General features: G+C 42.6%; 4 protein-coding genes across 4 annotated transcripts; 2 read left to right on the top strand and 2 right to left on the bottom strand.

The window, feature by feature from the left end:
- Positions 1-4,108: 4,108 nt before the first annotated feature.
- Positions 4,109-4,522, bottom strand: LOC107294057 (histone H2A type 2-C-like). Its single transcript, XM_015823264.1, has one exon. It carries the CDS (start codon positions 4,520-4,522, stop codon positions 4,139-4,141), a length of 384 nt encoding a protein of 127 aa, XP_015678750.1. The 3' UTR covers positions 4,109-4,138.
- Positions 4,523-5,756: 1,234 nt separating this feature from the next.
- Positions 5,757-6,107, top strand: LOC107294058 (histone H4). The gene has a single exon (XM_015823265.1). It carries the CDS (start codon positions 5,769-5,771, stop codon positions 6,078-6,080), a length of 312 nt encoding a protein of 103 aa, XP_015678751.1. The 5' UTR covers positions 5,757-5,768; the 3' UTR covers positions 6,081-6,107.
- Positions 6,108-6,357: 250 nt separating this feature from the next.
- On the bottom strand, positions 6,358-6,747 carry LOC107294051 (histone H2A type 2-C-like). Its single transcript, XM_015823257.1, has one exon. The coding sequence runs from the start codon at positions 6,745-6,747 to the stop codon at positions 6,358-6,360; it is 390 nt and encodes a 129-aa protein (XP_015678743.1).
- Positions 6,748-7,134: 387 nt separating this feature from the next.
- LOC107294052 (histone H2B 5) lies at positions 7,135-7,587 on the top strand. The gene has a single exon (XM_015823258.1). It carries the CDS (start codon positions 7,168-7,170, stop codon positions 7,546-7,548), a length of 381 nt encoding a protein of 126 aa, XP_015678744.1. The 5' UTR covers positions 7,135-7,167; the 3' UTR covers positions 7,549-7,587.
- Positions 7,588-11,003: the final 3,416 nt, after the last annotated feature.

Consider the following 11,003-nt stretch of genomic DNA (forward strand, 5'->3'; position numbering starts at 1 on the left):
ATATCCACAGACCTCAGAATGCCTACCTCATTCAGAAGCTTTATCACATCAAATATCCATCTCGTCCAGCATTTGTTCTTTATCAGTGACCAATAAGCTGCTGCTTACCTCTAATGTAGACAATGTGCAGACTTGTTTCTATAGCGCTATTCTATCCATGCTGGCTGCAGTTCACAGCCATGATTGAAAAATATAGGCAAATTGGCAGTCTGCCATCAATGAATTTGTTGGAAATGTGTCTTGCTTTTAGAGGCACTTGCTTTTCCTTAATGGACTTTGGGCCTCTCATAACAGGAGATTATTATGCAAGCGATAGAAGGTTTGAAACCATCTTTTGGATGAGACTTTGGCACGTGGAGCCTAAGATCTTTGAAACTGCTTTTTTCCCCATCCTTCAGAAAACTAGACTAGCATTTCAGCATGCGCAGAAGATCTGCTTCGAAGAACGGGAGTGGTTCTAAACCCCTTCTATCTTCCCTTGAGTGTTTTGCATCTGAACTATAAAGTTCAAATACAGGTAACCCTCAACTTACGACCGCAGTTGAGCCCAAAATTTATGTTGCTAAGTGAGACATTTGTTAACTTGAGTTTTGCTCCACTGTATGATTTTTCTTGCCACATTTCTTAAGTGAATCACTGACTCCAAAATTTCTGTTGCTAAGGGAGACTTGTTAAGGGAGTTTTGCCCATTTTACAACCTTTCTTGCCACGATTGTTAACTGAATCACTGCAATTGTTAAGTTAGTAACATGGATGTTAAGTGAATCTGGCCTCCCCATTGACATTGCATGTCAGAAGGTCGCAAAAGGGGAATCACATGACTCCGGGACAACTGCACCCATTTATAAATGTGAGTCAGTCAAGCATCTGAATGTAAATCATGTTACGGGGGGGGGGGATGCTGCAATAGTCATAAGTGTGAAAAATGGTCATAAGCCACTCTTTTCAGAGCCATTGTAACTTCAAACGGTCACTAAGCGAACTATTGTAAGTCGTGGACTATCTGTAACTAAAAATGAAAGACATATAATCCAGATCTGTAAAGGACTCCATAATTACAGGCTAGCACATGATGACTGTTTTGAAAGGAAATGTAAATAGGAAGAGCTGCCAGCCCAGCTTGCTGAGTATAAACCCTCTTTTCCATATGCAAAGTGAAAGGAACGCATCCCCCATGTTGTTCCTTACTATCTCATGTATCTTCAGCAGACATCTTTGAGGTACTGTTTGTGATTTATCTTTGCTTTGAGAAAAGGCAGAGACAGATCTTCCCATCCTGTTCTTGTCCAGGGGTTCCCTAAAGCAATACTGCAAGTAATTGTTGTGGGAAATTCAGAAGTCCAGAGCACACTGAAGAAAAAGAGGAACCCCAAACCAAGCAAATATTTTTTTTAAAAAAATAAGGCTACAATGCAGGAAATCCTAGTTTTGAGGATGCCACAGAGATCTTTGTCCATCTACCTGTTGTCATTTCTATTGTTAGGTGAACAGAAGTGAGCAAGTCCATTGTTAAAGGAAACAGAATCCTGAGGTCATCCACTGATGGAGGAGGGAAGATTGGGGTATCTCATCCGTCTCCTCACTATGTTGCAACTCTCTGGTTAGGGCTGCCCTTGGGCTGCTCTGTGAGTTGATAAGGAGGCTTCTATTCTTTGGTTCAGGGAGCTTTGTCTGGAGGGGCAGGAAGAGTCAATCTGGGTCTGATAAGATTAGGTAAAAAGAGGAACTAGTTTGCCCTGGTCATGACCAAAAGACAGACAGAAAAAGAGTGCAGTCTCCATTTTGTTTGTTAGATCTATTCATATCGCCAACCATCTCAAATTCATGATTATATTCTCTACCACAATTTTCTACAATCCAGACTCTAAACATTAATTTGCAAATGGGAATGTTTCAAGACTATTGATATATCATTTTCCTGATGTCAGAAATGATTCGCTTCCTTTTACTTCACAAGCTTGCAGTTTCCCAAAGTTTAATCAGAAGCTGTTCTGGGATGGGAAGGATCAACCTTGTTTTGTTCAGTCTTGTCCTATTGCATCGTAGTACCGGTAATACCCGCAGTGAACTGACTTACCATCCATCACTCCTAATTCATTTCACAAAAGTGGAAAGAAACTTGGCATACAAAGGAGCAAATTTGAGAGTGCAAGACCTTCATTCGGTTTTTAATAACGTTTCTTGGCTAGAATTCTTTAATCCTAAAATCATAACTCACAAGAGAGTAATTAACTCTATGACCTGTCCTCACATTTGCAACTTTCCGAGGGCTGTAAAGCTGAAACTCCTCAAAATAGATGTAGGTTCACTTAGAGACTGCTTCTCTTAACAACCAAGTGGCTGGTCCCAACTGTGATCACTAAACAAGGAGTACTTGCATTTTTATCTAATAAATTTGGGAGGGCAGGAGGTTGCTCAGTAATTAAGACCAAATTTGATTGGACTTAGGTTGCCTACCAAGGCATTTTATTTACCATAGATGGCCTTGAAAGCAAACATGATCCTCCTTAGATGATTTTTGCAAGTTTGTTTTCATTATTTTTTTTCCATACCCATCTTCTAAAGTACTTTTCATCACTTAAAAGCTTATCCAAGATAGTGCACAAAAGTATAATGTGCTAATGTAAACTCACTGTCCTCAAGAACTGACTGAGACAGTCACAATGACCTGAATTCCAAGAGGGCAGGGCACTGGGAGATATACTGCACATACCCCTCCATCCTCTGATTTCCCCCCCCCCACAAACATTGCCCTTAAAAAGGGGGGGGGGCTAATTGGCTTTAGGTCAGGTTACCCTCTAACTTTCCATGGCTGGGTATGGTGATACCTGCTTCTTATTCATTCTGAAAAACACATTGCCTGATGGAAGATAAACCTTTTCTAGTGAAAGATAGTGTTTATTTGACTTAATCCCATTAGGCCACCTCAGCACAACCCTCTTCAATAATACCCCTTTTTATTTACTAGACAGCTCCAAAGATAGGTTTAAGCTGGGGACAATGTAACTTGTATATTCCCAGGAGTGTTGTTATGGTGCTTTCCAACCCAGTTTGCCTCCCTCTGAAGACCAATTAAATGTGGAGGGAGGGGAGGGAGGTGGAAGAGAACAACCTTTCATTGGTTTTGGAACTTTTTCTTTTCCACTCCAGTAATATCCAAATCTCCAAACCTGCTGGGGTGTTGAACTGTACCATTTCCATGGAAACAGACCAATACCAGGTAATGGCTTGCTGCCAAACTACATCCAAAGTCATAGACTTGAAGGAAAAACAGCTCTGAGGATGGTAATTCTGATTTGATTCCTGCAGCTAACACAAGAGGGGAGGGGAGAGAGAAAGAGACAGATCTCACTAGTGCAAGAGGCGAAGAACTCCTTGGGAGATTTTTTAGTGGTTGTTTTTCAGCTCAGGTTTTTGTTTTTTGCAAAACCAAAAATGCAAAGTGAAGATGCCCACTTGACTTTTCCCCACTGAGAATAATCACCAGTCTGGTTTTTTTCTGAACTCAAGAGCTGCTTTGGGGAAATATAGAACTGAAAGATAATTTTGTCTTCTGGTTTGGGTTGTGTATGCCTGATCTTGTTCAATGTACATACATGTTACTACCACATTTTGGACAATTTCCAGACCTTCGAGCCATATTAATGGCTGGTAATGTTGCCTCCAGTTACTGAAACATGCAGAGCCTTCTCCACCCTCAAAAAAAACAACAAATGTTAAATTACTTGCAGGTCTGGTCAACTGCGTAGTTAAAAAGTCAGTTCTACCTGACAACACTTGGGTGACTCACCCAGATTCAAGTCGGCATAATTTTCAGTCATGCATAATTTCGTTAGGAGTTTCCCTCTAATCTCTCAGTCCCACAAATCCCCCTTTGGGGAACAAGGGGCTAGGATGGGAACAGATTCTAACTTGTAGACCAGATAAAAATCAATGCCTTGAGACACACACTTAAAAAACAGGACCACGTTATTACAAGCTGTTTGACGACTTGACGATTATTCGGAATGCTAGAGCAAACAAAATGTTATTTCGAAGAGAGGAAGAGACGATCAGCACTTTCTTAAAGGTTGTAGGTGGCTCTAATAAGAGCCTTTGGATTCAGTTCCGAAGCACTTGCCCGTCGGGCAACAGCAGGTCATTTGCCTTTATGGCTTTCCGTCTTCTTGGGCAAGAGGACCGCCTGGATATTGGGCAACACGCCCCCTTGAGCGATCGTCACTTTGCCCAGGAGTTTGTTGAGCTCTTCGTCGTTGCGAATGGCCAGCTGCAGATGGCGGGGGATAATACGGGTCTTCTTGTTGTCCCGAGCAGCGTTTCCGGCCAACTCCAGGATTTCTGCCGTGAGATATTCCAACACCGCCGCCAGGTAGACGGGAGCGCCGGCGCCCACCCGCTCGGCGTAGTTACCTTTCCGCAGCAGGCGATGAACACGACCGACCGGGAACTGGAGTCCGGCTCGGGAAGAACGAGACTTGGCCTTGGCTCTGGCCTTGCCTCCCTGCTTGCCGCGACCAGACATTCCTCAAACGAGTTGCTCTTTTTCTCCACGAACGCAAAAGTATCCCCTAATTGACGAGAAAGGCGGGGGCCAATTTATGCCTGCCTCACCGTTTGAAAGCGGCGCTTCTGATTGGCTGACTGTGACGTCAACGCACCTCAGCCAATGCAAACGTGGTTTCTCAGCAGGACCAATTGACTAGAGAAATATTGCTTTTCCTCCAGTAGGAAAGCGAGGGCCGCAATTTGCATACGCGCCTTCGCCGGAGGTGATCTCTGAATGCTGCAGTAACAGGAAAAGCTAGAGATTAGAAGCAATTATTCATGCAGCTGCGAATTTTAGAGTTGTGCAACTGCTGGAACTACCTTTTCTGGTATGCGAGGGAGAGCCGCAGGCTTATGAACAAACCCTATTGTTGCCTTTATAGTGTATAAAGCCAAGCCTGGTCGATTCTTTCCCTTTGGATATCCCTAGTGCTGAATTGGATGCATAAATGTTGCTGTCCTTCACTTCGGAAGTAATTGCATTCCAAATTGACTATATACAAGTTAGTGTTTTGTACACTAGACTCTGCAAGGTGTGCGTTTGTATTTCATTCTTTACTGCTTATTTTTTGTCTAAAATTCAAAGTAATCTAAGAAAAACAGTTGTTTCTGTCGAGCTATGGCAATAGATACATATTTGCTTTGCAATTCGTTTGTATCAAACTGCATCATGCAGCTCCTGATCGATAGTTTGTCAGTTTGTTACCTTATCAGCTGCTTGATTGAAATGCTTCTAGATCCCGCCTGTTTTTCTGAAGAGAAACAACACAAGCAAAACTGTTAAGATTAAAAATTATTTTAAAAATCCCAACAGTTTTTTTTGATTCAATCACTTATGTGTTTATTGCACATACAAGATATGTTTCAAAACAAAACAGCCACTTCTAGTTAAAAGAAGGAGGCTAAATGCCTGCAATATTGTACTTCCATAAAAGTGAGCTGACAGTCTGGATATTATTTTACAGCCTATATTATGAAACTACTTGGAACATCTAACCTTTGCAATTTGAAATGCATTGAGTTAACCATCCGTCATTCGCTGTTTTAAAATGAGGCCGAGTCTTATTGGACAAGGCCCTGTAGCATCGCCCTATCAAATTGGACGACTGGGCTGTCATCTCCCATCTTCGCGGCAGTTTTCCTTTTGGTCGGAAAGCAACTAATATAAACGTGAGCTAGAAGGCGAACACTTTGTAAGGGTTCGGCTCTTATTGTACGGTGAGATGTCTGGTCGTGGAAAGGGCGGAAAGGGTTTGGGAAAAGGAGGCGCAAAGCGCCACCGCAAAGTCTTGCGAGATAACATTCAAGGCATCACTAAGCCTGCTATCCGCCGTTTGGCTCGTCGTGGCGGAGTGAAGCGTATCTCTGGCTTGATCTATGAGGAGACTCGCGGGGTGCTAAAGGTCTTCCTTGAAAACGTCATCCGCGATGCCGTGACTTACACCGAGCACGCCAAGAGAAAGACTGTGACTGCCATGGATGTGGTGTATGCTTTGAAACGCCAAGGCCGCACTCTGTACGGATTTGGTGGTTAAATATTTTAACGAGCTTTTCAAAATAAATCAAAAGGCCCTTTTAAGGGCCACCCACTGCTTCAATAGAGAGCTACAATCACTGTTTTTACAAAGCTGCAAGTGTTGTCAAATGCTTAAGGAAGTTAATTTGGGCACCCAGTGGTGATGGAACCTGAACTTGGGGTTTTCTGTGTATATCGTATAAACAACCCAAAGTAACAGCTCTTTTTTGATGTCGTGGGTGGCTCTTAAAAGAGCCTTTTTATGTGTTACACTGATGTTAAGAGGAGGGATAGGTTCATTTGCCTTTGGCCTTGTGGCTCTCGGTCTTCTTGGGTAGTAGCACAGCTTGGATATTGGGCAACACTCCTCCCTGGGCAATAGTAACGCCTCCCAGTAGCTTGTTCAGCTCCTCGTCGTTACGGACGGCCAACTGGAGGTGGCGAGGGATTATTCTAGTTTTCTTGTTATCCCGGGCAGCGTTTCCAGCCAGCTCCAGGATTTCAGCTGTCAGATATTCCAACACTGCAGCAAGATAAACAGGGGCTCCAGCACCAACCCGCTCGGCATAGTTTCCCTTGCGAAGAAGGCGGTGAACTCGACCTACGGGAAACTGGAGCCCAGCACGAGAGGAGCGAGATTTAGCTTTAGCTCTAGCTTTCCCCCCCTGCTTGCCACGTCCTGACATTGCGACACTGACTCAGCTCAGCTCAAACACGGAAGAAAAAATAAAATAGCAATTAAGGGAAGAGAACAACCGACTCCTTTTATCCCCTCCTCGCGTACGCCAGCACCATTCCTGATTGGCCAAACCTGTCACCAGGATTTTAACGCCAATAAGAATGCAAGCTTTAAAGGCGACCAGTAGGAAGCGCAGGTGCAGTTTCTACCCAATAGAAATCCGGGCATTTGCAGGGCTCTCATTTGCATGTGCGTGAGCAGGAGCGATGATATCAAAGCTCCTTCGGCCAATAACATCGTGGCGCTTTGGATCCTCTCATTTGCATAGAGAGACTATAAATAAAGGGACGCGATCGGTTCCCCTTCTTCAGAGTTCCCTCTTGTTTTTTTTATTTACCGTGTGAAGAACAGTGATCTGTTATCTAGAATGCCTGAGCCGGCGAAATCCGCCCCCGCGCCTAAAAAGGGCTCGAAGAAGGCGGTGACCAAGACCCAAAAGAAGGGCGACAAGAAGCGGCGCAAGAGCAGGAAGGAGAGCTACTCCATCTACGTCTACAAGGTGCTGAAGCAGGTCCACCCCGACACCGGCATCTCCTCCAAGGCCATGAGCATCATGAACTCGTTCGTGAACGACATCTTCGAGCGCATCGCGGGGGAGGCGTCCCGCCTGGCCCACTACAACAAGCGCTCGACCATCACCTCGCGGGAGATCCAGACGGCCGTGCGCCTCCTGCTGCCCGGGGAATTGGCTAAGCACGCCGTGTCGGAAGGCACCAAGGCCGTCACCAAATACACCAGCTCCAAGTGAGAGGCGGCTGCGCTGCGCAGTAAGGCGACCGAAAAACCCAAAGGCTCTTTTAAGAGCCATCCACTTCCTCATAAAAGAGCTTGGTCTCAAAACTATTGTTCTTTTTTTTTATCCCACCCCGATTTTTTTTATAAATAACTCCAGGCGGAGAATCCTAATACCCCTTCCTCCTATCAACACGTAAATGTATTTCTTTTCCAACATCGGTAAATACGGTTCACGTATAGCGTGTTTATGTGCTATTGTACTTTTCCTATCTGCAGTAATTTAATCTGACATTTGCTTCTATTCCCGTTGTATCCGTGTTCCTTCCCCCCCCCCCCCAATGAAAATTGCTGATGCGCGATTATTTTAATATTTTAGATTTAAGGTCACTGTTCACTGGGTTTTGCCACCGAAAGCCAGCTAATTAGTGCTTTGAATTCGAATCCACATCCTCGGGATGAGAGAAAATGGCACTGTCAAAATTTGAGCGCACATAATTATGCACGCGGTTAGCTTCCACGTTTATAAACAAATCTGCCAAGAATTGCAAAAAGTTCCCATGAGAGAAGAAACCTACTTTCTGGTCAGCGGGTCACGAAATGATCAAAATACTGATTTTATGAGCGCTTTTTCAATCATGCAACGGAAGTTGTTTGGGTTATGTTTTTGAAGTTGAAAGACCAGAGCCAATCCAATGGCTGTATCCAAGATAAAAGGAGCCAATCTGCGATTCTAAATATTCTGTTTATTGAAGGAATGACACCTGGCTGAGCAGAAAGAACAATATAGCAAGTTGTATAAACTGCTTCCAATCCACATAAAACATCCTTCTCCGATGTGCAGACAGCTTAATATAGGTATGCAGTCCTTTCTATTGCCACCTAGTGATGGCAATCAGAACTAGTTTCCTGGCCTGTAGGGTATTGCCACTGTTGCCTTTTCCTCTGTTGTTTGTCTCCAGATCTGAGAGGCAGTCTGAGGTAGAGGTAGATCTAGCTAGCTAGGAGAAGGTAAATCAACCCTTTATCTGAGTCCCTAACTCACTTCTGTAGCCTTCAGACATTCCTTGATCTAAACTAGAGCATTGAAGTGGATCCTTGAATAGGTGTGTGTTAGCTGAGCTTTTAGGGGAGCTAGTGTCCTTTGATAGGCTTCTGTGTCACAGGAAAAAAAAATAGCACACAGAACTATTATTTCTTCTCTTGAATGCACACATACATTAATGCTCTTCCAGCAGTTCTGGAATTTGAGCAGAATTCTTGGAATAAAGGCTGGAGCTCTGCATCTGGGCAGGGAGAGTGACAAGAGCTGGATCAAACAAGTATACAAGTAATTCTCTACATCTGTCCACAATTGGGACCAGAATTTTCATTTCTAAGCAAACTGATTGTTAAGTGAGCCGATCCCAATTTTGCGACCTGTTTTGCCATGGTGGTTCACTGCAGTTGTTAAGTGAAACATGCAGTCAATTCAGCTAATCTGGCTTCCCCTCCCAACTTTGCTTGTCAAAAGATGGCTGGGAAGTTCACAAATGGCAATCACATGACCCCAGGATGCTGCAATCATCATGAATATATATGCCAGTTGCCAAGTCCCAAAACTTTGGTCATGTGACTGTAGGGATGCTGTGATGGTTGTAAGTGTGAAGTCTGGTTGCAAATCATTTTTTTTTCAGTGCTGTTGTAACTTTGAACAGTCACTAAACGAATGTTGAGGATTACATTTCATGTTAATTTTAAACTGACTGGAACGTCCTAGAGCCCATCAAAGCGACTAAATCAATGAATGACTATAATATAAAAGAAAGAATCCTTTTTTTTTGTTCCACAATTTTCTCCTTTTTCTTTTCTTTTTCTCTCTTTCTCAACAGAGTTGATTTTAACCAAAGAAAAAGTAATGGAAAGGAGAGAAAGAAATAGGTTGTTAGATGTGTGCAGCTAAGACAATAATGCCTCATTTTGATTTTCTACTATTCAGTAAACAAAACATAGGATTCTGCTTCTAGATTTGCAATATAAAATTTGTAAAATTTGGAGTGTTGTCTTCAACAATGTTTGAGAGAATTCAGAATTTTCTAGGAAGCAAATAATAATAAGACTCGGGGAAGATCAAAAAATGCAAACACCCTATTCTGCTGACAATCAGTATTTTGCAACCTAATTTCATTTATGTATTCTGGGGTCCTCTATAGATAACAAGATGAAAGAATAGCCTGTGGGGTGCTCATCTTGCATGGTAAATGTATTGTACTGCCATGTTGGCATAACTTCAAATATCCTGCCTAACGTCACAATGGTTCTGATAGCATAGAAACATATTGAGTCAAAAATTACTTGCTTTGGATTTCTTGAAGATCCTCCTTTCTCCAGGAAGTGCCTACTGTAGTATCACATGAACCAGTGTATCAGCAATGTACTGTTATAAGGCTAAATAACAACTCTAGCACGTTCTCTCTTGGCTGGTTGGCCAACAGTAACTGTTACTTGTTTGGTGTAATTAATCAGCCATTGCAAAATTATAAGAAAAAGGAACTGGTTTTATCAGCCATTCTTTGTTTCCCAACTATTTTTCTTGGAAGACAAAGTATGTACAAATCAGTCGATAGGGCTTAGGTGTTCTATGACAGGAATTACTGAATAAACTTAGTTTAGCCATGAGTGGGTCTCTTTAGAGCTAAATATAACTCCCATAGTTAGTTGAATAGGTCAATTCTTTTTAGTGTTCCCACAGCACATTCTCATTTAAATATGCTAGAGGAACAAGCCTCTGTCAATCTAGGTTCTATTATCTATGTCAATTAAACATTGGACCAGATGGCAATAAAGAGATAAAGGAATTTTCACTGCCATCAAGTGTTATACACACACACACATATGTACATACACACATATACCGGTATATGGAAAAAGGTGTTTACTTCGAGTTTCCAGCAAAAAACGCCCATTGCAGAAAATGGGTTTGTTTATTGATTGCTGCAAAAAAGGGTGTAAAATTAAGTGGAGTCATATGATGATCCACTTAACGACCAACACAACTTACAACTGTATTTCTGGGCTCATTTACATTCTAGAAGTTGAGGACTACCTATACTCCAATGCATCTGGAGGGCATCAGGTCAGGGAAGGCTGTGTCTTAGCGAACATTTGCGGTCCTATGGGAACATGTATTACTTTTAGGATCAGATGGGAGGACTCTGAGGGATCAATTTGTTGAGAAATGCGAGTCAAGGGAAAAGGAATCAAGCAAACTGTTATGTTTCAAACATTGTTCTGGTTCAATTCAGTAGTTTTCCAGTACCATTAGGGGGCAGACTGTCCCTTTTGAAATCCTAAACATTCTTATAACTCTAGAAATGGTTATTGCTATCCTGAAGGGAAACCTAATGGTTGGTAGATTTCACAGAGAAATTAATTAGTTTAGCAAACATCCCATCCTAATTCTTTACAAAGTATTACTTTTGAAGGAATGTC

The sequence above is a fragment of the Protobothrops mucrosquamatus genome, unplaced genomic scaffold (genome assembly GCF_001527695.2).
Source record: "Protobothrops mucrosquamatus isolate PMUCROS unplaced genomic scaffold, P.Mucros_1.0 scaffold1818, whole genome shotgun sequence".
Classification (NCBI taxonomy): domain Eukaryota; kingdom Metazoa; phylum Chordata; class Lepidosauria; order Squamata; family Viperidae; genus Protobothrops; species Protobothrops mucrosquamatus.

Excerpts from the sequence above, each read along its gene's own strand:
- LOC107294051 (XM_015823257.1), bottom strand. The coding sequence starts at position 6,747 with ATGTCAGGACGTGGCAAGCAGGGGGGGAAAGCTAGAGCTAAAGCTAAA.
- LOC107294057 (XM_015823264.1), bottom strand. The coding sequence starts at position 4,522 with ATGTCTGGTCGCGGCAAGCAGGGAGGCAAGGCCAGAGCCAAGGCCAAG.
- LOC107294058 (XM_015823265.1), top strand. The coding sequence starts at position 5,769 with ATGTCTGGTCGTGGAAAGGGCGGAAAGGGTTTGGGAAAAGGAGGCGCA.
- LOC107294052 (XM_015823258.1), top strand. The coding sequence starts at position 7,168 with ATGCCTGAGCCGGCGAAATCCGCCCCCGCGCCTAAAAAGGGCTCGAAG.